This window comes from Cherax quadricarinatus, chromosome 7 (assembly GCF_038502225.1).
Source record: "Cherax quadricarinatus isolate ZL_2023a chromosome 7, ASM3850222v1, whole genome shotgun sequence".
NCBI lineage: Eukaryota > Metazoa > Arthropoda > Malacostraca > Decapoda > Parastacidae > Cherax > Cherax quadricarinatus.
The window spans coordinates 3,417,458-3,444,165 of record NC_091298.1 but is presented as its reverse complement, the minus strand read 5'-3'; the positions used below and the strand labels follow the sequence as shown (position 1 = coordinate 3,444,165).

The 26,708-nt window shown below is 40.4% G+C and overlaps 1 protein-coding gene across 3 annotated transcripts in view; it reads left to right on the top strand.

Annotated features, from left to right (window-relative positions):
• Tsp5D (Tetraspanin 5D) overlaps positions 1–26,708 on the top strand; it is a 93,409-nt gene that overhangs the window by 66,339 nt on the left and 362 nt on the right. For 2 of the 3 annotated variants that reach the window (XM_053773862.2, XM_053773861.2), the window contains exons 2-7: positions 8,399–8,465; positions 9,894–10,085; positions 11,970–12,155; positions 13,860–13,965; positions 15,181–15,305; positions 16,993–26,708. The exon at positions 16,993–26,708 is cut by the window's right edge and continues 362 nt beyond it. In XM_053773862.2, coding sequence (XP_053629837.1) covers positions 8,400–8,465; positions 9,894–10,085; positions 11,970–12,155; positions 13,860–13,965; positions 15,181–15,305; positions 16,993–17,085 — 768 coding nt within the window. In that variant the 5' untranslated portion in view covers position 8,399 and the 3' untranslated portion in view covers positions 17,086–26,708. Of the gene's footprint in view, positions 1–6,379; positions 6,617–8,398; positions 8,466–9,893; positions 10,086–11,969; positions 12,156–13,859; positions 13,966–15,180; positions 15,306–16,992 lie in introns of those variants that run through there. The other variant, XM_053773860.2, reaches the window with a different exon arrangement.

Genomic DNA, 26,708 nt, shown 5'->3' with positions numbered 1-26,708 from the left:
ATATATCCTTGATGGGGCATTGTAATATATCCTTGATGGGGCATTGTAATATATCCTTGATGGGGCATTGTAATATATCCTTGATGGGGCATTGTAATATATCCTTGATGGGGCAGTGTAATATATCCTTGATGGGGCATTGTAATATATCCTTGATGGGGCAGTGTAATATATCCTTGATGGGGCAGTGTAATATATCCTTGATGGGGCAGTGTAATATATCTTTGATGGGGCAGTGTAATATATCCTTGATGGGGCAGTGTAATATGTCTTTGATGTGGCAGTGTAATATATCCTTGATGGGGCAGTGTAATATATCTTTGATGGGGCACTGTAATATATCCTTGATGGGGCAGTGTAATATATCCTTGATGGGGCAGTGTAATATATCCTTGATGGAGCAGTGTAATATATCCTTGATGGGGCAGTGTAATATATCCTTGATGGGGCAGTGTAATATATCCTTGATGGGGCAGTGTAATATATCCTTGATGGAGCAGTGTAATATATCCTTGATGGGGCAGTGTAATATATCCTTGATGGAGCAGTGTAATATATCCTTGATGGGGCAGTGTAATATATCCTTGATGGGGCAGTGTAATATATCCTTGATGGAGCAGTGTAATATATCCTTGATGGGGCAGTGTAATATATCCTTGATGGAGCAGTGTAATATATCCTTGATGGGGCAGTGTAATATATCCTTGATGGGGCAGTGTAATATATCCTTGATGGGGCAGTGTAATATATCCTTGATGGGGCAGTGTAATATATCCTTGATGGGGCAGTGTAATATATCCTTGATGGGGCAGTGTAATATATCCTTGATGGGGCAGTGTAATATATCTTTGATGGGGCAGTGTAATATATCCTTGATGGGGCAGTGTAATATATCCTTGATGGGGCAGTGTAATATATCCTTGATGGGGCAGTGTAATATATCTTTGATGGGGCAGTGTAATATATCCTTGATGGGGCAGTACTCTGAAATAAGCTGAGGGAGGACAACAGCATTTACCGCAGAATGTAAACATACTGAGGCAGAATAACAGTTTTTGGAACGCAAATTTAGCTAAGGTAGAATACCAGATTTTAGCATGTAAACCAATGTGGTTTAATATCAAGTGAGCTTCCATCTGTGTAACACAGAACAAGGAGCACTGAGAGCAAAGACGAATTTATTTTCGTGTTAAGCTGTATATGTGCTGGATATTGTACATAGGCACTTTACATTGGAACTGTGAAGGAGGAGGAGTGGAGTGGGACCCTGCACTACTGTTGCCAGTGTTGTGACGACCATTGCATTAGCAACGTTGCTGTGACACGGTCAGACGCGTCCAGACATTAATGAGGCATTTAAACATGTCTAAGTGCGATGATGCATGTTAACACACCCTAGGCACACTATAGCACACTAAGGCAAACTAAAATACATTCGTTTTTCGCTGAGGAGCTCTCACTCAGCTCCGGGGCAGAGCACAGAACATGAATTAAAGAGGCGAGAGTGCTCCGGGGCGCCGCAGCAACGCAGGTGAGAGAATGTTTGTTTGAAGGGGAGTGTGTGTGTATGTTGGTGGGTGGGTGCAACCATGCGGTGGACGGAAGCAACCAGCAGGTGGACGGTAGCAGCCAGCAGGTGGACGGTAGCAACCAGCAGGTGGACGGAAGCAACCAGCAGGTGGACGGTAGCAGCCAGCAGGTGGACGGAAGCAACCAGCAGGTGGACGGAAGCAACCAGCAGGTGGACGGTAGCAGCCAGCAGGTGGACGGAAGCAACCAGCAGGTGGACGGAAGCAACCAGCAGGTGGACGGTAGCAGCCAGCAGGTGGACGGTAGCAACCAGCAGGTGGACGGTAGCAGCCAGCAGGTGGACGGAAGCAACCAGCAGGTGGACGGAAGCAACCAGCAGGTGGACGGAAGCAACCAGCAGGTGGACGGTAGCAGCCAGCAGGTGGACGGTAGCAACCAGCAGGTGGACGGTAGCAGCCAGCAGGTGGACGGAAGCAACCAGCAGGTGGACGGAAGCAACCAGCAGGTGGACGGAAGCAACCAGCAGGTGGACGGAAGCAACCAGCAGGTGGACGGTAGCAGCCAGCAGGTGGACGGTAGCAACCAGCAGGTGGACGGTAGCAGCCAGCAGGTGGACGGAAGCAACCAGCAGGTGGACGGAAGCAACCAGCAGGTGGACGGAAGCAACCAGCAGGTGGACGGAAGCAACCAGCAGGTGGACGGTAGCAGCCAGCAGGTGGATGGTAGCAACCAGCAGGTGGACGGAAGCAACCAGCAGGTGGACGGAAGCAACCAGCAGGTGGACGGAAGCAACCAGCAGGTGGACGGTAGCAGCCAGCAGGTGGACGGTAGCAACCAGCAGGTGGACGGTAGCAGCCAGCAGGTGGACGGAAGCAACCAGCAGGTGGACGGAAGCAACCAGCAGGTGGACGGAAGCAACCAGCAGGTGGACGGAAGCAACCAGCAGGTGGACGGTAGCAGCCAGCAGGTGGATGGTAGCAACCAGCAGGTGGACGGAAGCAACCAGCAGGTGGACGGAAGCAACCAGCAGGTGGACGGAAGCAACCAGCAGGTGGACGGAAGCAACCAGCAGGTGGACGGTAGCAGCCAGCAGGTGGATGGTAGCAGACGGGGAGGGATAGAGACAGATGCGAGTGATAAGGATGGATAACATAACTGCTAAAGCAACTGCTTGGCGAATTGTCTTCAAATGAAGATACTCAGGTGTGGTACATATTAAAGTCCTCATCTTGTCAGTACTGTATACCATTATTGTAATGATAACATAGTACCTTTCCAAAACAAAGACAGAGGGTGAAAGTTCAGCCGACAAGAACAGTCATTATGACCGGCCCTGGGTAGATATACTCTCGAAATTCTTCAAAGGTATATCAAAGGTAATGGTATACTACAGTTGGCTTGTTAGCACTGTCTGGGACTATGTTAACCTGGCCATAAATAGGTATATACAGCAAGTGTGGGACGCATCCTGAGGAAGGATTGGAAGACCCCCCCAATGGCAATGAGCCAGACTACTTGGCTTTCTTGAGTTATCCCGGGTTAATAACCCGAAGAATCTCTCCTTCAACTCGCCACCAAGAGTGGTCCAACCTTCCTGGCTGACAAGCCCTTCTTGTTCCACTGAGGCAGGAGCGAGTCATCTGTCAGGGCACCATGTAGGGCAGTCAGGTCTTCTTGTCCCCTCCAGCAGACAGGCGTTCCTCGCTCTGCCCTGACGGACACCCACACTCACACACCCTCATCACATCTTCTTTCTCATCATTTTTTAACATGTAAACACGTTTTCTTTACGTTAGTCCTGCTCATGAGACAGGAAAAATTGATACCTGTGTGTTAAGTGACTCGTGCGTCGTATCCAAGGACCACAATGGAAATAAGTCACTATGGCTTGTTTTTTAGGTTATCCCAATAGTTTGCACATATGTTAAACTGTGTATGATAATTGTACTTATGTGTACCTGTACCTAAATAAACTTACTAATCAAGGTAAACTACGAAGGAGAGGCGCTGAAAAGTCTACTCCTCTTGGAAGTCACATCTCGGGTAAAATGTCCTTTTGTAAGAAAATAATAAATAAGTTTATTTAGGTACTTGTACACATAATAGCTATCAAAACTTTGGGGGTCCAGTCCCTGGACCCATTACGTACCTCTGTAATCTGTAAATACCTTTGTAACTTGTCATTATTGTGACCAGACCTACCTGGAGTTCATTACCTTTGTAAATTGTGAGTTCATTACCTTTGTAAATTGTGAGTTCATTACCTTTGTAAATTGTGAGTTCATTACCTTTGTAAATTGTGAGTTCATTACCTTTGTAAATTGTGAGTTCATTACCTTTGTAAATTGTAAGTTCATTACCTTTGTAAATTGTGAGTTCATTACCTCTGTAACTTGCTCAGCTATCAAAACTTTGGAGTCCAGTCCCTGGACCAATTATGTACCTCTGTAATCTTTTGACTACCGCCCACAGGATGGGTATGGGGTGCATAATAAACATATTAAACTAACTCACTTACCGTACATGGTGTAAATTACCCAGGATAAACCCAAAAAAGTCAGACGAAGAGACTTATTTCCATTGTGATCATTGAACAATGATCGTTATAATTATTAAACTACAGCAGTGTAAGGTGTACTTGTGAAAGAAAATACATTAAGACACAAGGTGATAAAAAAACGCTACGAAAGATAGAGATTGATTATAAATATCCCATCTGGCTAGTGGTTGGTCGGGTGTGGCAACTTTCCAACCGGTCAACACATTCCCTGTTGTTCCACGCTCGTTGTCCCACACTCGTTGTTCCACGCTCGTTGTCCCACACTCGTTGTCCCACACTCGTTGTCCCACGCTCGTTGCCCCACACTCGTTTACCCGGAGTCGCTTCCAGGTCACCGCCCCGCGACCCGGTCCCAGACCAGGCTTCCTGGTTGTTTGCCTGATAGATCTAGCTGTTAGTGCCAACCGCCCGCAGTCCAACGCATGTTTGACAACCCGGATGATCAGGAACTGTCTTGGGAAATCTGTCGAGTTCCCGCTTGAAGATAACTATGAGTTTGCTGGTGATCCCTCTTATGCGTGCAGGGAGGTTCTTGGTGGGTCGTGATTACCTTACCACTTACTGAGTCCTTTCTCAGTGTACTCATCGCTCCGCTGCTGTTCATTAAAGGTATCCTGCACCGTCTGCCAAGCCTCTTGTGTTTACAAATAGTAATTTCAGAGAGCAGGTTTAGGACTAATCCCCCCATTACCTTCCAGGTGTAGATTATAATGAATCTCTCTCACAAAATTTTGCGGGCCAGTCCCTGGACTCATTATGTACCTCTGTAATCTTTTGTACTGAGATCCTTTACTGCACGTATAAGTTCTGTCAAGCACCTTAACTACTGGGAACGCTTGGAAGCACTTGACTTGTACTCGTTGGAACGCAGGAGGGAGAGATATATCATAATCTACACTTGGAAAATCTTGGAAGGAATGGTCCTAAATCTGCACACAGAAATCACTCCCTACGAAAGTAAAAGACTGGGCAGGCGATGCAAAATGCCCCCAATAAAAAGTAGGGGCGCCATTGGTACACTAAGGGAAAACACCATAAGTGTCCGGGGCCCAAAACTGTTTAACAGCCTCCCATCAAGCATTAGGGGAATTGCCAATAAACCCCTGGCTGCCTTCAAGAGAGCTGGACAGATACCTAAAGTCAGTGCCGGATCAGCCGGGCTGTGGCTCGTACGTTGGACTGCGTGCGGCCAGCAGTAACAGCCTAGTTGATCAGGCCCTGATCCATCGGGAGGCCTGGTCATGGATCGGGCCGCGGGGGCGTTGATCCCCGGAATAACCTCCAGGTAACCGCCCACACCGTGGGTATGGGGTGCATTATAAAGATGTTAAACTCTCTCTCACCTACGTTTTAATAAGCACAGTTTTAGGGACTTCAAACACTCAGTAATTTAAGTGCTTGACTGAGTTTATATGAGCTGTGAAGGTTCTCTGTGCATTTTCCAGCTCAGCAATTTCGCCTGCCTTGATGGGGACCGTTAGTACACAGCAATACTCCAGCCCAGAGAGAACGAGTGACCCGAAGAATATCATTATTGGCTTAATACCTCTTGGTTTGAGGGTTTTAGTTATCCAATCTATGATTTTTCTTGCAGTTGTGATAATAACACTGTTGTTTCTTGAACGTGATCTTCTGACATTATCACTCCCAGGTCTCTCACATTTGACTTGCGTTCTGTTGAGTGGTTTGAGTTTGTCTTGTACTCTGATCCCGTTTTTATTGCCTCCATTATTCAGTGAAATTTGTCCTCATTAAACACCTTACTGTTGTCAGTGGCCCACTGACAACAGTACGCCCGTTGTCACGCCCGTTACTTTGGCCGCTGATGTAAGGGCATGTAAGCAGGTCATCATTGATGTTCTCTATCCCCTTCAACCTCCTGCCTCTTCCCTCCACCCCTGGCTGACAGATTTCATTACCTGATGTACGAAAACTTTTCTGTAATGAATATGACAGAGAACGGTAGCTAGCTTTTGTTCCTACTGTGTAACTATCATATATAATAGAGCAGTAGCACACTGCAGTTGTTCCCACCCTGATATAGAGTGGAGGTACACTATAGGTATTTCCACAGTGTAACTATAATATAGAGTAGCAACACATTGCAGGTTGTATCGCTTGAGGTTTTCTTTCGTAAAAAATTCCCCGCCAGTAATTCATTTTAGTTTACAAAAACTCGCTCCCATTGTCCTGGTTATGTAACAGAAGTTGATATCGCGTAAGGGGTTCCCCTACCTTACCCTGCTGACTTCCACTCTCTTCCGTTCTCTTCCCTCCATTCTCTTCCTCCTTCCCTTCCTTCCATCACTTCTCTTTCTTCCCCTCCCTACCCCTGTCCTTATCCTCCCTCCTTTCTTATCGCAAATCGTCCTGTGTGTTGTCTCCCTATACGGGCGGCAACTGTCGTTGTTATAACTAACCTGCATGACCACCAACACTGCCTCGCCTCTGGTACAACCTGCCCTCAGCCAATATGAAGGCGTTTATCATCGTCGTCTTGAAGACTCTCAAACATAGGCAGGTTAGGTAGGTAAGGTTTGTCAGGAAACAGGATCAGTGTTTTCTGAAGCGGTTCTTCTGCCTCTCTCGGCGAACCAAAACAGCGTTAAATTCAACATTCTTTTTTTTTCCGTTTGTTGTGAAGACGGGGCGGGCCAGCACGTCACTAAGCGTCAGGACACGTCTTTCCTCCCCTCCCCTCCCCCTCCCCCCCCAAAAAAAATCCACCAACTATCTGGTCTGAGGCGTATTGTGGCTAATCCTGAGGGAGTTAAAGTCTATCCTCCTCTTGGATTTACGAAGATTTTCGCACGCAATACTCCTCCTCCTTGTTTGAATAAGAGCGGACTTGCTGTGCCCATTTGCATAAGTACGTGGTCTTATTTGTAATCATGGGGAAGGGCCCGCCCATGAAACCATTATGTATCGCTGAAATACTCTGAATTCCAGCCACGGGCTGGGTATGGGGTGACTACTGTCCATACCCTGGGTACGGGATGTGTAGCAATACCATTAACCAGCATTGTGTAAGCAGTCAGTACGTCAGTACCATCAACCAGCATTGTGTCAGCAGTCAATAAATTTGATAATGGTGCGAAGGATTTACACAATCGTATGAGCGATTTAAATTCACATTTGAAAGTTGTGAATAAACGTTTGAACGTTTTAGAGCAATCTTGTGTAAGCTTTGATCACATGAACGTTTTAATAAATCATGAATAGATGTATCATGTGCGTTTAAACGTACATGATGCTAGATGTGCATGACAGACGTTCATAATGGACGTACATGATAGACGTGCATGATAGATGTACGTGATAGACGTTCATCATCACTGTACAAGATAGATGTATATGCTCCAACATGCGCATACAACATGTCTGGTTTGAAGAGGATTTATGATTCAGTTATTCATGAAAAGAAATATATCACAGGAATGCCATCAGGTGTATCAGGGGAGGGGAAGGCAGGGGTGGCAGGGGAGGGGAAGGCAGGGGTGGCAGGGCAGAGGATGACAGGGGTGGCAGGGTGATAGCTATTATCTAGGCCGTGTAACCTTCACAAACACTACCGCATCCAGTCTCCTGGTGGTTCTACCTTCACTGCCGATATTTGTGAGTAGAACTCCTGCATGTGACCTTCTGGTTAATGGAAGGGAAAAAGGTGAAGTAGCCACATTCATCGAATCAAGAGCCCTTCACCGGTATCAAGGTACCAGCCCACTGAAGGGTATAGTTCGTGCAGGTGCTACACACAGGTAAAGCATCTCCCCGGTGGTAGGCGTTTCCTGTGTTCCCTTATATGTTCATCTTGATGGAAGATGTAGCCAGGGTGTGCGGGAACCACTCTACCTCTTACACCATTGTCTGACCCTTTTTTTTTTAAGCTACACACAGTTACATTGCTAACTCAGTGAGTGACAGTGTGAGGAACATTCACTGAGTAACACTGTGGGGATCACTCAGTGAGGAACGTTATGTGAAGCTCATTAACCGAGAAACATTCAGTGAGTGACACTGTGTGAGGTACTGCTAGTGAATAGTTCACGTAAAACGCTTATTGATTTGCTAATCATTGTTGACGTTTAACGGCATGTTACATCTCACAGTATTACTGGATGTTTAGTGTTAAACTCGACACAGCTTAATAATAGCCGTGAATGATCCGCCTATAAATGATTCTTCTTTTAACATTTCCCGATTATTAATTGGACTATTAATCACAATCAACAATGATAAATAAACATTTGTTGAAAGAGACTGTTATATTTTATGCATTAATTGGATTGTGTTTACCTTTTTCTACAGGATGGGGGGTCGGACGGGATACACCTGTGTCAGACACACACTCTGTGTCCTCAACACCTTCATGTGGGTAAGTACAAGTTGTGGGGAAAATTGTACATTCGTGAGGGTAGGTATGGGTGGAAACACTGGGGCGTGTTTCCTTGAGACACCTGCTGTCTGTGTTCACCTAGCGGTAAAATAGGTACCTGGGTGTTAGTCGACTGGTGTGGGTCACATCCTGTGGACAAAATTAACCTAATTTACCCGAAATGCTTTGCATAACAAGGGGCTTTCTATATAGTATGTCACTGATGCCAGCTATGGTCTGTATACGTGGTACATGTACTTGTAGAAATAACAAGAAATAACAGAAGCTGACAGGAAGTTCAACGCGCTCGTTAATCTCAAGCAATTTACAACATGCACTCACAACGCACTCAACCTTACACACTCCATGACACCCACAACCTGTTTTCCTCTCTCTTTCCTTGTGATGTCCTTCTAGTGTCCTCAAATGTCTTCACGACCATTTTTTTTTTTTTTAAATTTTGTGACTCGGTTAAATTCCTGATAAAGTTTTTGTCACTGGACTATTATCTTTATGTATGAAGAACGCTAAAACCGTATGTGTCATCGTCATCGTGTCTACTACACGAGTTTCAAGGCTGCATGTTACCTGTTCATCACTAGTAAACAGTACTTGCAACCTAAACCGGGTACTAAAGTACTCTTGTGACTTGTGTGGTCAGTACTCTTGTGACTTATGTGGTCAGTACTCTTGTGACCTGTGTGGTCAGTACTCTTGTGACTTGTGGCCAGTACTCTTGTGGCCTGTGTAGTCAGTACCTCTTTAACAGGATCATCACCTCTCCTTCACAAGGGTCCACCTGGTCAGTGGCTGGTCAGTGACGTTCCACGACTCCTACCGGGTACAGCGCCTGACCATGAATGATGTGTGGGTGTTGACCTCGTGAACATGTTCCACACCACCTCAGAGGGGCCACTGACCTCCACAGAGAGGTATAATCTCTCGCTAAGTTATTCTCTCAACCACACTGTGACCTTCTCACTGTGGTGTCCACTTGATGAATCCCACGGTAACCTCTATGACATTTCATATCATCATCATCCCCCTGTCACTCACCCACCCAATATATCAATCTCTCTCTCTCTCTCTCTCTCTCTCTCTCATACATACATATATACTGGAAATAAGACACTGTGACTTTTTGAGGGGGCTTTCCTAGGTAATTTACAGAATGTATGATAATTGTACTTGTGTGTACCTGTGCCTAAGTAAACTTAAGATCACAGTAAACAAGTGATATCATGATATGCAAAATATTATTATTATTATAATCAAAACTAAGCAATATGCAAAATAACCACTGAAAAAATAGTGAAATTCCTAGCGATATCGTGATGTGAGAAACTGTAAAAGTTCTGGGAATTTCACTGTTTTTTCCCCACTGTGGTTATTTTGCCTATACTATAAGGCATTTTAATTCTCTTTCAGGTTGTTGGTTGTTCCATGCTGGGTGCAGGCATCTGGCTACGACTGGCCTATGGTGGGTATGCCTCTCTGTTACACCAGTACTCTGCTGTGTCTGCAGACTCACTGTGTCTCGCAGCTGGTGTTATCACCTTCGTCCTGGCCTTCTGTGGCTGCTGTGGCTCCTGGTTCCAGAGCGGCTGTATGCTCGTCACTGTGAGCTACACCTTCACATTGTACAATATAACTTTATTTCTGTTCTGCAGTGTACAACATGTAGTTTACATGTGTATTAAAATATTGTTAATCACAAAAGAGTCACTAGCATGAGGTACATTTTTTAACCTGGGCTGAAGTTGAGTTTAAGTTCTTCTGTGTTTTTTTTTTTTGTATGTAAATTCACTAATGTTAGTTAAGTTGTGCAGTTGTAATAGGTATTTATAATTATAACCATAATGTTTACAGGGGTGGAGGGGGTAAGCCAGTGGAAGGCCTCAGTTAGGTGACCAACAGCTCCAGCTGTGGGTCGTCATATAATTAAGACCCGCGTCAGGAAACACTTGTCCTGTTTCTTGACGAGCCTTACCTAACCTGAAATAGGTGTATTTTCGGAATAAAAAGAAAAGTATACCCCAACCTGAACTTAATCTACCATGCCTTGGAAATTAATTCTTAATCTGGGACCATAGGCCCTAAATATAATATGTCCATTGCACGACCCAGTTAATAAAAGAGAATTTACATAAGTCTTGAAGCTTAAAAAATTTGTGGAGACTTGGTATGTATCACGAGTAACTTCTCTGCCTGTGAGGGGTTCTTGATCAGAGGAATTGGCCCTGTTCTCCCCTTGGGTAGAACCTGAATGCCTCCCAATTTCCCAGCTGATGTATGTCCCCTGCAGGTTTAACGCTCCCCGTGAACGTAATAATGGCTAAATGTTTCAATCTCCCGTCAAGGGATGTCTCTTGATGTTGGTGAGTGGTTCTTGATCCATGGAATTGGATTTTCCCCTTCCTTTCGTTGGATCGAACCTGAATGCTTCCTTTTCCTTAGAAATTACATGACCCATATCAGTTTAGTGCTTCCTCCATGATTAAAATTTTTGAAAATTATTATTATTATTATTATTATTATTATGTAAGTAAATCACCTGAAGGACATTGGCAGGGTATTACCTGAATTATCACCTGCAAGTAATTTGGGCGAGGTAAGTGGGACTTAGCCACAGTAGGTCGCTGAACTGGCACTCCTTCGACTGCCCACTTCCTCACTACTCTCATAAAAAGCTAGACCTCACATTAAATCAATAATTATAATATTAAAATAAGCTAGTATGGTAATTAAGGTTATGTGGACTGTATGTTATTTTGATTTACTTGCTGGGTACATATAATATTCACAATTACACTTACCATTTAAATACTGTATATGGATCACACCACAACACCTGCCTAACACCTAGACCCCACACTCGCCAGCTAGTGATCTAAATGCAAGGACTACTGGTGCACTTCCCTGTGAGTGATGTTGCATCCCATATTTTTTTGCTATCCACATGTAATTCTTGAGTCCCACAAATTTTCTGTCCCAATTCTTCAGCAGGGGACATTAACATGGGCTCCTAATCATAAATTCAGGCCAAAACACCCCAAATTAGCCTCAGAAGACGCCAGATTATTAGCGGATTTCGGTCCAGTGTTCACACATTAAATTCAACATGGCGTCCCCTCCCTGGCGTCCATTAGCAGCTGTTCTACACCCCTCCTCACTCAAAATTTATCGAAAGGGTCAAATCAGCATCACTTTTTATTACACAATTATTGTAGTATTCAAATTTACACATGCTGAATTTAGAAAAATCCAAAATTTTCCACAAAAATAAAATTTCTAATATATGCATGAGTTTTTTCCTTTATATTACAGTATTAACATACCACTTTAACCTAATTATTATTACATTATTATTATAATTATTATATTTGAGGGAAGTGATCTAAATGCATGGACTACTGGTGCACTTCCCTGTGAGTGATGTTGCATAACTTATTTTTTTATGCTAAGCATTACAGCAGCACATTATTAAGTTTATGTTGTTTTCAGTATTTCAGTCTGGTGGTGGTGGTGTTCACCTTACAACTGGTTGCTGGCACTCTGGCATTTGTCTTCAGGGGTGAGGTGTCAGCCACCCTGGTGGGTGAGCTGCAGGCTGGCATCCGTCGCTCCTTCAATGACACTGCTGAGGATGCTGTGGCACTCACCTGGAACCACCTGCAAACACAGTTTCACGTAATTCATTCGCTGTTAGTTTTAAGTCGCAAGTGGTCTACCCACGTGTGCGTGCGTGCGTGCGTGCGTGCGTACACTGGTGTTATCCTGTATAGGACATGATTGAATGAAATATATATATTTTTTTTTGCTTTTCATAGTCTGTTAATTTTCCCCATTGGTTGTTTTACAATGATGAACATAACAAAGGAGAAACACTGCAGCAGGCCTATTAGCCGATACTAGGCAGGTCTTTCTCAAACCCAAACCCACTAACAAAATTATTTGCCCCACCTATTTTCAGTGCTGGTCATTATTACAACATAACTTTAGTAATTTTTATTAAATATATAGTGAGTTTTATTAATATTAACGTATTACCTACCCTCTGAGTAGACTGTGAAACATTCAACCCATATGGGTCATGCAGTGGCTGGTGAATTGCAGGCAATCAGGTTTGATCCAAGGAAGAGGAAGATGACTCTGATTCCCTGAATCAAGAGCCCTTCATTGGTATCGAGGTGCACCTCCTAAGAATGGTGTATAGTTATGTACATTTCAGCTTCTTACTTTATCACTCAGCTATACCAGGAGATACCTGGAGATACCAGGAAATACCTGGAGATACCAGGAGATACCTGGAGATACCTGGAGATACCAGGAGATACCTGGAGGTACCAGGAGATACCTGGAGATACCAGGAGATACCGGGAGATATCGGGAGATACCAAGAGATACTTGGAGATACCAGGAGATACCTGGAGATACCTGGAGATACCAGGAGATACCTGGAGATACCAGGAGATACCTGGAGATTCCAGGAGATACCTGGAGATACCAGGAGATACCAGGAGATACCTGGAGATACCAGGAGATACCAGGAGATACCAGGAGATTCCAGGAGATACCAGGAGATACCTGGAGATACCAGAAGATACCTGGAGGTACCAGGAGATATCAGGAGATACCTGGAGATATCAGGAGATACCTGGAGATACCTGGAGATTCCAGGAGATACCTGGAGATACCAGGAGATACCTGGAGATACCAGGAGATACCTGGAGGTACCAGGAGATATCAGGAGATACCTGGAGATACCTGGAGATACCAGGAGATACCTGGAGATACCAGGAGATACCAAGACATACCTGGAGAATTATTATTATTATAATCAATTATTATTATTATTATAATCAAGGGGGAAGCGCTAAACCTGGAGGATTATACAGCGCCTGCGGGGGGGGGATGTGGAAGGCATTCAGGCTTAATTCGGGGAACTGGAGCACAGATCCAATTCCCTAAATCAAGAGCCCCTCACCAACATCAAGGAACCTTCCTTGAGGGGTATTATAATCAAAAAGAAGCGCTAAGCCACAATACCTGGAGAAGGTTTTGGGGATCAACGCCCCCGCAGCCCGGTCTGTGAGCAGGTCTCATTATATAGTAAGCCTCTGCATATCTAATTAACTATAAAACTAATTACACATGCGAGACTTGTTAACTTGCAATATGATACACAAGTGTGTGTGACAAAGATTTATCTCTTGTTAATTCGTTTTTATTACACCTTATTTCAAATAGTTATTAGCCTTTCTTGTCTTTATTCAGAGCTTATTTAAATTAAGTTTCATAAAAAAGTTTGTTGAATAACATTGATTTTAAGAATGCATAGTGAAAAACATGCCTAGCAAAACATGTTTTAATCTTAACAATGCATCCTTTCAGTGCTGTGGAGTGGAAGGACCAGATGACTGGTTCAAAATCACTGCCTGGCCTCATGAAGAATGGGTCCCACGGACTTGCTGTCTCACAAAATATATGAACAGCCCTGGTTTGTATTATTATTACCCTTAGGCAGTGGCAGACCTACATTCTTGGGGCCCTGAAGCTTTAACTGTTATGGGTGCTCCTTCACAATCCCTTTTCATACAGTAGATCCAAAACCATTGTGGGCTAAAGTTACTTCTGAGGCCCCTCCAGGATTAGGGATCCTGAAGCTTAAGCCTCATTAGTTCCATAGCAGATCTGCCCCTGCCCTTAGGCAGAATGTGACCTGTATTCCATTTCCATTTGTCACTAGATTACGATACCTTTCAGGCTCCTTCTCTGAAGTTTTTGTATGTTGCTGCATTGAGGGATTTATCACATAAATTTATGCCTAATTTCCCTTCCACAGAAAGATCTTGGATTTGATCCCAGGGCAAGGCAATGCTTAAATCTCATTACATCTGTTCACTGAATAGTAAATAGGTATCTGGGTGTTAGCTCACTTGTGGGTTGCATCCTAGGTTAAAAGTTGAAATAGGAAAAATGTAACTATATTGTAATAATAATAATAGTAATAATAATAATAATTATGAAAACTACACCATAAGTATTGCTTTGTTGTTGTAACCAATAATAGGTAATCATATTAAGTCATCAAAGTTGATCATGTGCTCTAAGAATACAGCCTTAAATTGTGTGACATTGTATTCCACTTTGTTTTACCTTTATGGCATGGGTTATATTGAAATATTTATAATTATTTCTAAACTGTAAATATCTTTCTAGAGTCCTCATAAATCTAAAGTTGCAAATTTCATGAAATTTTGCATGTCTTGAATTTTTTAAATTTTTCTTATTTTACATTTTACATAAACACTGAATATTTTCTGAAAAATCTCATGGGTGGTTTGACTCTTTATTTTGCTGTTGATCTCTTTCAATATAAGGGCTAAAATAAGAAACTACAAAATGAGTTGTCAAATTTACGTCATTTATGTAATCAGGGAAGTGCTAGACCCCTAGGGGTCATATAGCACCTGGGAAATGGGGGAGGCACTTAGGTTTGATCTAAAGAAGGGAAGCAAAATCCAGGAATCACAGCACCTGCCTTGTGGGCCACGTTACATCGGGCGGTCCACGAGATGCCATTCATTAAAAATATATACATAATTGAATCACGTGAATGATAAAGCTTGTAAATTCTGTGGTTTGACTGTTTATAATTTTCTTGAAAAGTATTGTGCTATATACTGCAACTAATTTACAATTTTTTAAACAGATTGTGGGAAAACTGGAGAGAGAGATCACTGGTATAATGCTGGATGCTTCATGCAAGTGAAGATGTGGTTTATTGAAAGACTACATATTGTTGGCATTATTGGTCTGGTATTTGCATTTGTGCAGGTATGTTTACGAATGTCATATTTTCTCTTAATTTTCCCCATTATTTTATTCAGGAAAAATGGTAAACATATGTAGATCACTCGTGTGTATAGTGAATGTTTGGCTAATGCTAGAGGTAACGAGACAAAAGGTTGATGACAGGTACTTGAGTTAAAGGACTTTGTAACTAGTGCAGTCAGTCAGTTTCAGTTAAAACACTAAAATCCGCATTGAAGTGCGACCTTCAGGGAGGAGGACAGACAAGGTTAAAATATAGAGCATAGAAGAGGTAGAAAAGTCAATGCTCTCCCTGATAAATAGGACAATAAGTCAAAGAATTTGGACATTTAACATAATATCAGAGTGGAGTTGGGTCCACTCTGTGAAATGGCCAGGTCTCGAGGGCTTGGTCCCAAATCTGCACACTGTCATAACAACATACTGGAGTGAGAGATATGGGAGGAAGTGTAAAATAAACCCAGTGAAGAGCAGGGGTGTGGTGGGGACAATAAGGGAACACTATATCAACATCCGGGGTCCAAGACTTTTCAACATCTTACCAGAAGATATCAGAAACACTGCTGAAACAAGTGTTGAAGCCTTCAGGAGGAAACTAGACAAGTATCTTCACCAGGTGCCAGATCAACCAGGCTGTCATGGATATGTGGGGCAGCGGGCCTCCAGCAGCAACAGCCTGGTTGACCAGGCAAGCACCAGACGAGCCTGGCCCATGGCCGGGCTCAGAGAGTAGGTATGCTCTTGAAATTCTTCAAAGGTAAAGGTAGTCTGGTTGAACAGGTGTGCAGATGCAAGACAGTACCTTCTCCCACAGCTGAAAACTGTGAAATGAGGATCCTTTATCCATATCTTGTTCACAGTCTCTCATTAAAAAGAACACAGCGCTGTATAACCCTTGTGAGTTTAGCGCTTAGTTATGATTACAGCAGAACCCTCGTATCCGTGGATTCAGTTTCAAAAGTTTCAGTTATTCACAGTTTAGTGGCCCGAAAATAACCCTTAATTTTCTTAACAAAAGATCAAAGTGCAAAAACAATGAGGCTGGAAGTTCTTCAAAGCCTAAGAGAAGCTGTGAGGTACTTCCCATCAGTGAAAAAGTGCTAATTCATAACTTAGTGCAAATAATTTATCAATTAAACTTTATTATAGGTATGTATGTAAACAAAAAACTACTTATATGCACATATAGGGTTTGCTACTATCCATGGTTTTAGGTATCCATGGTAGGTCTTGGAATGTATCCCCTGTGGATACAAGGGACTACTGTATAATAATAATTTAAGAAGAACAAAAGCCGAAATACAATGGCTGGAACAACTCACAACTAACTCACAGTTTGGAGAAGAGATTTTAGGAAACATTTTGGTCTGTCCTGAACTGTTATTAAGTTGCAAGGTGAAAATGATGCAGGACAGACCAGAACATTGAATACTTTACATTACTATAACTTTATTTATCTAATGCATAATATTGTCTACTTATATGTACCTCTACTTCAAAGTATATTTGTTCAAATTTTAAAATAAATTTTTTAAAATAAAATAAAATTAATAAAATCTATATTTTCCAAGAGGAAGATTAACTAAATAATACACACAAAGTAAAGCTAAATCTTGGCAATGAGGTACTTTCAGTCGAAGTGAAATACGGAGATTTGCTCTTTGTACACGTATTTTATTTTGCCTTGCAGCTCTTCGGGATGATCGCATCAATGCTGTTATTCTGCACTCTGGGACACAAGCGCCGCTCCCATACATACAAGTCTTATCACTCTGACACGTGACTACTGCCTGAATACAGGGTGTGATGGACAAGACCACCAGGCTGGTGGATACTGTGGATACACTACCACAAAGGAGAAATAGTGTAGAAAGGAGAATAACTCAGTCTATTTTTAAATGCAATAAGCACATGTTACCAATTTCTCCTTTTATGTATTCATTTGCAGGTTTATCTGGTTGTTATATGTAATGCTGCATGGTTTATCTCATATTACTGGTATCTCATACTATTTACAACTTTGCAGATTTATTAATATCTTCCTGTAGACTATTACACTAATGTGAATGTTTCTCTCAGAACTTTGTGAAAACTGCTCTTACTGTATAAAGAACATACGGTATAGCCTTGTGTATTACTCCTATCAGGATTTTCTAATCTTTTTCACAGTAATGTATTATTAAATTTAATACAGTACTATACTGTATTGCAGTAGAGATATGCTGCAGCAAAATGTTTGTATTCTCATATTTGTTATGTTTTTTGTTGTGTCTGTGATAGTTTATTCAAAAGGTTAAAATGACCTTGTGAGATGTAAAAATTAAGTTTGTTTTAAATATATGTTTATATATACGTGTATATGTACAGAATGTTTATTCAGTTGATTTATATATTAAATATGTAAAGTGTGCTGTCATGTATTAATCAGATAATACAGTAATTGTTAACTCATGGAACAGACAGGATTTAAACCTATGTAATTTGAAGCCATGGCAAACCAGTCCTAAAATTATCAGGCTGGGTTCTCTGACTGCTACATCATGCTGGTCTAATATGATTAACGCAACTAGGTGTATTTCCATACAAAAAGGAGGTTAGAATGGGCCCCATTATGACCAGTGCAGGTGTATACAGATAATTCTCACACCAACATATCTGTGGCAGCATTTAACTAGAGTCCCTTCAGAATTATAATCAGTGTCTTGTTAAATTAACAGCCTTCATAAACAATTTTCAGTGGGAACAGAATTCGAAGCCATGATTGGCTCTACAATTACAAGACTGGTGCTCTAACCATTACACCACGCCGGTCTAAAAAAAAAAAAAATTGTATAACTACATTTACTTTTTGCTGGTGATACTGTGCTTTTGGGGGATTCTAAAGAAAAGTTGCAAAGGTTAGTGGATGAGTTGGGGAAGGTGTGTAAAGGTAGAAAGCTGAAAGTGAATATAGATATGAGTAAGGTGATAAGGGTATCAAATGATTTACATAAAAAAAATTGGATATCACATTGGAGGGAGTTAGTATGGAAGAAGTGAATGTTTTCAGATATTTGGGAGTTGACTTATCAGTGGATGGGTTTATGAAGGATGAGGTAAACCATAGAACTGATGAAGGAAAAAAGGTGTGGTGCATTGAGGTATTTGTGGAGACAAAGAACGTTATCCATGGAGGCAAAGAAGGGTATGTACGAGAGTATAGTGGTACGTACGCTTATAAGGGTGTGAAGCATGGGTTGTAAATGATGCAGCGAGGAGGCAGCTGGAGGCAGTGGAGATGTGTCTAAGGGCAATGTGTGGTGCAAATATTATGAGGAGAATTCATAGTGTGGAAATTAGGATTAGGTATGGAGTTACTAAAAGTATTAGTCAGAGGGCTGAAAAGGGGCTGTTGAGGTGGTTTTGTCATTTAGAGAGAATGGAACAAAGTAGAAAGACTTGGGGAGGGTATAAATCTATTGGGAAAGGAAGGCGGAGTAGGGGTCGTCTCCGAAGAGGAGGGAGGGGGTAAGGAAGTTTTGTAGGTGAGAGGCTTGGACTTCCAGCAAGCGTGAGTGAGTGTGTTAGATAGGAGTGAATGGAGACGAATGGTTTTTGGGACCTGACAAGCTGTTGGAGTGTGAGCAGGGTAATATTTTGTGAAGGGATTCGAGGAAACTGGTTAGCCAGACTTGAGTCCTGGAAATAGGAAGTACAATGCCTGCACTTTAAAGGAGGGGTTTAGGATACTGGCAGTTTAGAGGGATATCTAAGCTGTTGTATCTGAGTGCCTCTGCAGACAGTGATTATGTATGAGTGATGGTGAAAGTGTTGAATGATGATAAAAGTTTTTTTCTTTCTTTTTGGGTCACCCTGCCTCAGTGGGAAACAGCCAATGTGTTAAACACAAAAATCAGTGATGTGTGATAGTGACTTTCTTTACATATCTTCTGTGGGAAAAATACTAGCTATTATTTTCAAGAATTACGTTTACCATGCCAGGTCAACTCAAATAAAGAAAATACATTCACCATTATTCATTCAAGTTTTTTGTGCTGACAGAAACTAAGGATAAGAATTAATTATCCTATCAGTTAGGCACTACAGATTCATTAACATTTATATACAAACCTGAAATACTGTACCAAGTTGACAGAATTTTTCAGTTTAAAGAGCAACAAATCTACAGAATAAAAAGGCACAATACTGTGACTTTTGATTAGTGGTCCAAGTCAGACCGAAATGTTGTATAAATTTTGGTCTTTTAAGTGTGGGTTATTTGTGTAACAAATCTAAAATGACTATTAAATGATCCTCCTAGGCCTATATGTTTTTCTTTCAGATATTGTGCACTGGAAGAATAGTAAATTAAAGAATCATAAAACTTTTTATTAGTGTTGTGGACGAAATTTTCTTTGCTAGTAAAATGAAGGATGATCTGATACAAAAATTTAATAGTGTAGGGTCATTGATGTTCAGATGAATCAATCAGGTTAAGGTCACTGACGGGCTGGGTTAGAACACTGTCTAGGGAGATCTCAGAAATCAACGGGTTTCTTAGTACAGTGGACCCCCGGTTAACGATATTTTTTCATTCCAGAAGTATGTTCAGGTGCCAATACTGACCGAATTTGTTCCCATAAGGAATATTGTGAAGTAGATTAGTCCATTTCAGACCCCCAAACATACACGTACAAGCGCACTTACATAAATACACTTACATAATTGGTCGCATTGGGAGGTGATCGTTAAGCGGGGGTCCACTGTATTATTATTATTATAATCATAACTAAGTACTAAACCCTAACAAATCTTTGGCAATGACAGTACAACAGAAGCATTTATTTTATAAAAATTCACTCTTGTATTAAAAGAATAGTACCTGGAACTATTAAAATATTCAGTTAAATCTTTAAAGTGATAATTTGAAAAAAAAAATTATGGAATTTATTATTTGCATGTAGAGAAATATGCTGTATTCTTACATATCACTACTTTATATGTTACTACACATGTTAGTCAGCATTGCTAAACCAGCATTGACTGTTGCCGGGGCCTAGTGAAGGACCCTCAGCCACTCCACCTTCATCTGTGTCCTCAGACATAGCTGTTTTGCCATTCTCCTGCCATAGTTCTGGCACTAGTCAGTGTGTCATCTTGTGACATCTTTGTCAGGGCATTTTTCCTGATGGATAAACCAACAACTAGTTGTATAATCCGATTGAGTATACAGACCAAAATATCTACAGGTTTTGTTGCATTTATGAACACTTAAAAATACATTGTAACCAAGTGTTTACAGATTTGCAATTTGTAATCTGTTGTTAGTAGAATATCAGGTATTCTAACATAGAATGAATATCGAGTTTGCCAGGACAGCCTCCCATGCCCTTGGCAAGGAAAAACTCGATGTACCACAGAGTTTGTATCCACGATAGATATCATACTGTGCCATGTACTGTCATAAGACATGTTGCCTGTTGATCAGGTGTACAGAGTCAAATATAGTATAGTATATAATCATTCAGATTTTAAGCAAGGACTATATTCTTGCCTATTTGGGGTTTTCACCTCACTTGTAATAGGGCTGATCACACTCCAGGTAAATTACTAAGTTAATCATAGAATATTAACCCTAAAAGCTAAATCATAAACATGGACTCTTCACAGAATGGATTCTGGCAATGTGAGATGGACCTATTTCTTCATCTGAATAGCTCCCAGGTTGCTTGTACATGGTCCAGAAATGGTGCCAGATAGTTGCTTTGTTGGGTTGGGAAGGATAGCCTCCAAGGTGTTGACACACTGGTTTTATACTGCAGGTATAACTGTGGTCCCCAATCCACTAGCCTGTTGACTTGCTGCTTCACATTAAATTGTGTTGAGCAACACTATTCTTCTCTTTTAATCTTATATTGGCTTGTTGATTTCCCAGAGCTCTCGGAGTACTTCAGGCTGCCCTAGAAAATTTTGAATTTCCATCTTCAGTGAAAAATTCTATCTTTTAATATTCTTCTGCCAACCTTGCAAACCTGGGGATTCAAAAATTTAGAAGTAGAAGAGAGTAGCCTTTCTGGAATTACTGCTACATACCAAGCCAGGAGGATGCTGATCAACCTTTATGAAATGACAATATTCATATAGATTACAGTATATTGCATGGCCACTACAAAATTTTATATCAACAGTTCTTCATGACACAAATCTGACACTTATAGATGAGCCTATTCTTCAATTAAATAGTTCCTAGGTTGCCTTTATAATAATATAATATAATATAATATAATATCTTTATTTACTACAAGTACATGTACATGGTATACAGGCCTAGCTGACATCATTGACACACTACTACATATAGAAAGCCTCGTTATGCTGGGCATTTCGGGCAAATTAGTTCAGTGTACCAGGATGTGACCCACACCAGTTGACTAACACCCAGGTACCCATTTTACTGATGGGCAAACATAGACAACAGGTGCAAAGAAACATGCCCAATGTTTCTACCCTGGCTGGGAATCAAACCTAGACCCTTGCCGTGTGAAGCGAGAGGTTTAGCCACCAGAGCCCCTTTTCACTTCATTAGTGGCACCAGATAATTATTTTGTTATAAACGGGAAGAGAATTTCAGTGTTGACACACTGGCTAAATATGCTCCAGTTCCAAGCTAGTCTCCAGATACCTGGTGTTTTCAATTTACTCACATTACTCCCAAAGGCAACAATCTGATATAAGTATTTTCCCATACTCATCTAATTCTGGTATTTCAATTAATTATAATCTAAGTCTTCATGAATTAACAATAAAGGTTAACTCCTCTGATGAATGTTATGTATTTACACACACTGAATTATAAGTCATGATTCCTTAGTTTACACATGTGTAATTCAAAATGTTTATTTAATACTGTACACTATTTCAGCCTCTTTGAGAGATTTGAACTTATGTGGGCAAAATTTTCAGAAGTTATGTTTTACTTTGGTATGTGTTTCAGGTGAATATATCTCAAAAGATAAAGATTTTCTTTACTCATGTTTAGTTACACTGAGATTATTCAAAAGTCTACTGGTAGTTTTAATGTTAAATGTTATTACATTATGGGGGGAGAGCTAAACCTGTCAAGTCATAAGCTGGCTGGGGAAATAGAAGGCATTTAGACTTGATTCAAGGAATTTGAATATAGGTCTCATTCCTTATATCAAGCTTCCTTCACCAGCATCAAGAAACTTCCCTTGACGGTTATGTTAAGTGTTAATACGTACTGTTATTATATATACTATATGAGGTGCTATCAAAAAGTTCCCATACTCGAATTTCTGAGTGCTTCCTGGGCAAAATATGGTGGCAGCATAGATTACTCAATGCAGTACATTCCTTTGTGAAGCAGCATGACAAGTTTCAGTGCGGGTAGTCATTCGATTGAGGCTAGATACATTTTGTGTCTTGCTGTTAGTGCATTATTACAATTTTTGGTGTAACAGAATAGAATCTTAAAAGAAAGGAGTGTATGTACGTGTGAAATCCTGTTTCAAGCTCAGTAAAACAGCTAGTGAAACTCAAAAAATACTTCAGCAAGTATTTGGCAATGACGCAATGTGTTGGATACAGTGTATCGAATGGTTTTTTCTCAATTCAATGGACGAACATCAGTTAAGGATGAACCCTCTGATCATCCATTGTCAAAAACAGATGCCAACACTGAAAAAGTGAGGAATTCTATTCAAAAAGATCATTGTCAGAGTATCCAGGACACTGTAAGTACTTTGGGAATTTCTTATAGGGTCATGTCAAAGCATTTTTACTGATAGTTTGAATATAAGGCGAGTAGCTGTGAAACTTGTGATCCACTTGCCAGCACGACTCAAAACCAGACAGACCCTCATTTTTCTGGTCAAAAAAACATAGCAGTCATACTCTCACCTTCCCTGCTCCTAAGATCTAGCTCCCTGTGATTTCTTTCTTTTTCAGAAATAAAAATAACATTCAAGGGGTGGCATTTTTAAAATGTGGGGGAGATTCAAGCAAACTTGCAGGCTGTGATACACACCATTAGGAAAGAAGAGTTCCAGAAATGTTTCAAGACTTGGAAGAGGCACTGGGATCAGTGTATAGCCTCCCAAGGAGAGTACTTCCAGGGAGACAACTTCAACTAGGGGATTAGGTGAGACAAATTTTTTTCACAGCAGCTTAGGAACTTTTTGATAGTACCTCGTATATATGATCTCTCTGATTGTTTATACTGCATATGTAACAGAAAATTATGAATTTTATTAATCATTATACAGTAGTTGCCAAATGTATAACTTTATTATGTAAAAGTTATTTTTGATATGTACAAGAATGTTCATGAAAAAACGTGCAGTTTTCTGTACAGTATTGTACTGCATATCTAATCCTATAATTTTTTAATGTTTTATAGTGTATTAATATATTTATTTCAATACGGTACTATCAAGATATGCTGTCCTTGATCTGAGTACTCAGATTTGAAATGCAAAAGCTTTAGATTACTCTCCAGATACATTAATTAAAAGAAACATACAGTACGATGAAAAAATATCAGTGAAAAAATAAGACACACCATAGCACTTTTGTGTGTATTATGCACAAAAAAATGAGGCTCTCCTATTCTGTTAGGTAATTTTATTGTACTGTGGTATTTTTTGTATTTGTTGTTATATTTTACAGTGATTTCTTCTGTACCATATACGTAATAATGTCTGAACATAATGCAAGACAAAAGTCTTGCATTATGTCCTACAGTAACTGACCCACTTTGTGGGTTAGTTAGTGTGGGACCCCTAATCCAGCATCCTTAATTAAATTCAGGTAATTTGGGTCTGTAATTCTAGTTTTTGAGCTATAATTTTCTCAAACTGTCAAGAAAGCCATAGGTGGCAGGTGTGGGAAGAGAAAATATTTGTTACTCAGTATTAAGAAAGTGATGTATATCCCTTGTAGGCTTATCGCTTCATTCTGATTAAATAATAATCAGTATTAAGGAGAGAGTAGAGTTACCAATGCATTTATAGAATGATCTTTCTTTACTTCTTACATTAACACAAAATCCAGATTATCATTATAATTATAACTAAGCACTAAACTCAAACATAATCCAGAAAATTTAGTTTGTTTATCTCTTGATCATGATTAAATGGATTATCATGGGGAGCACTAAACCTGTATGGATTATACAGCACCTCTCCTGGTCCTGAGCTTTCTGGATAAGAGGTCCATTACCTGTTTGTATATGTGTATATAAAATATCACATTACTGCATATATTTTCTGTGCAGAATGTGAGAACTAAATTCTGTAGGTCATACATACGTATTTCTTGGCTTATAAGACTTGTTTTAGTTTCAAAGGCTCGACATTGGACATAACTGGGAGAACTACAGCCCACCCCACACTCCAAACTTATAGCTCCCGTCACTTACCTTCAGTTTATAGGATGCAGGGTGGTTTTTGGAGATATTTTATGGAAAAAAATGTATCTAATAAGCTGCAAAATATGGTATATGGTTTGTTTTAATATTCAGGTTCATACTGAGCTATGTGGAGCTTTTGTCTGTATATTCTGAGTTGTACAGTTTGTATATAATGAAGTTCGAGAAGTATCCTGTATACCTTTGTTGGAACACTAAGTGCAAGTCATTGTAAGACATATACATAATGTTATCTTTTCTTGAAGATGTAATTATTGCTCACTCATTGTCATTTTATTTTAGTAAAATTAGTATTGGGGAGTGCTAAGCTGATTGGGTCATACAGCATCTGGGGAATGGGAGGCAATCAGGTTTGATCTAAGGAAAGGGAGATCAGGTCCAAAAACTTCTCACTGCAAAGAACTTGCTCTGAGGGGTTAATTTAGCTCAATTTCTTTAGATCGTCAATGCATTTTTAAGAGCTTTTACTTGTTTCAGAATTATCTTACTTATTAACTATAATATTGTCTTCATCTGAGAAAGAGTCCTGATTATAAAGTTCCAAAATGCCATTGAATATTGTAGTAAATAACTGCAACTAATCTTTCACTCTCAAAAAGACAATTATTGATGAGGGAGTATTATTATTACAGGTCGGCCATCACTAATCTGGCATCACTGGGACCTGTAGTGTGCCAGATTAGTGTGTTTGCCGGATTACAGAGTGGTTAGGTTAGACTACACTTAATTAACCTATCAACAGAGACTCTTTCTGCTACATTTTCCTCATTTACATCACTGCTTTTCCATCCACTGGCTTGCTGCTTTGGATTTACAACCATCTGAACAATTTTTGAGTCAGTATATGGATGAAATTTGAGACAGTATAATGACATGAGTCAGTATGATGATGAAATTTGAAATTATGCTACCCGAAATTAGTGCCGGATTATTGATGGAACTGGATAACTGATTGCCGGATTAGTGATGGCCGACCTGTATTATTATTGTTATTATTACTATTCTTATTATCATCAAAACCAATTGCTAGACCCACAAGGGTTGATGAGGGAGTGAAAAACGTTATGCATAACACTTTTCCAATTTTTTTTACATCATTTCTCATCAAGACAGTTTGACCTGTACAAGAAAAAATTCACTATCACTCCTTCCATTATAATTTTTTTAAAAGTGAACAGGTATCACTGATAAAATTATCTACCAAACTGCATAGGAAATTTTTTATCTTGTGCTGTTAATTATTCTGTGGTCCTTAGTATGTTAACTAGTGTTGGCATTATCAGTGTATTTAGGGGAAAGCATAAAACTTGTAGGGAGTCATACAGTGTCTGGGGAATGTGAAGCAACAGTTTGAGTCTAGGAAGGGGATGGACATTTCTGATTCCTTTAATTAAGAGCCTTTTCAGGAATCTCCCTTGAGGGGATTACATGTTGATGAGGGAATATCATGACTGTTGAATTAAGATAATATAGCACTTCATAAACATATAGAACTAAAATATCTGAAATTTAAATTATGAGTTCTGACAGTACAATGTCTCTTAATATAATTGTTACATTTTGCAATTAGTGTAAATTTTCTTATTTGTTTAATGAACAGCTTGCATACAAAGTCAAAAGTCACACTGCAGTAAAATTAAGTCATCAGAATATTAACTAATATTCTCAGCAGTGCTTGAGTCAGGCCCATGCTATGAGCTGAATGCCAAAAGCAGTCCTTGATAGGCTAAGGCTAACAAGGCTAAAGGCTAAAGCCTTTAGCCTTGTTAGCACAGCTATCAAGTTGCCAGAACACCCCTGCAATTCATCACACATTGAGTTTGGGTTATAAGGCAGGCACACCTTTACAGATCATTGCACAGAACATTGATCACTCAAGGTGTCCACTCTGTCCTGACTGATTGTGGACTCTATGCTAGTACCACATACTCTGATAAGTAAGTTGTTTTAGGCACAGGTACACATAAGTACAATTATCA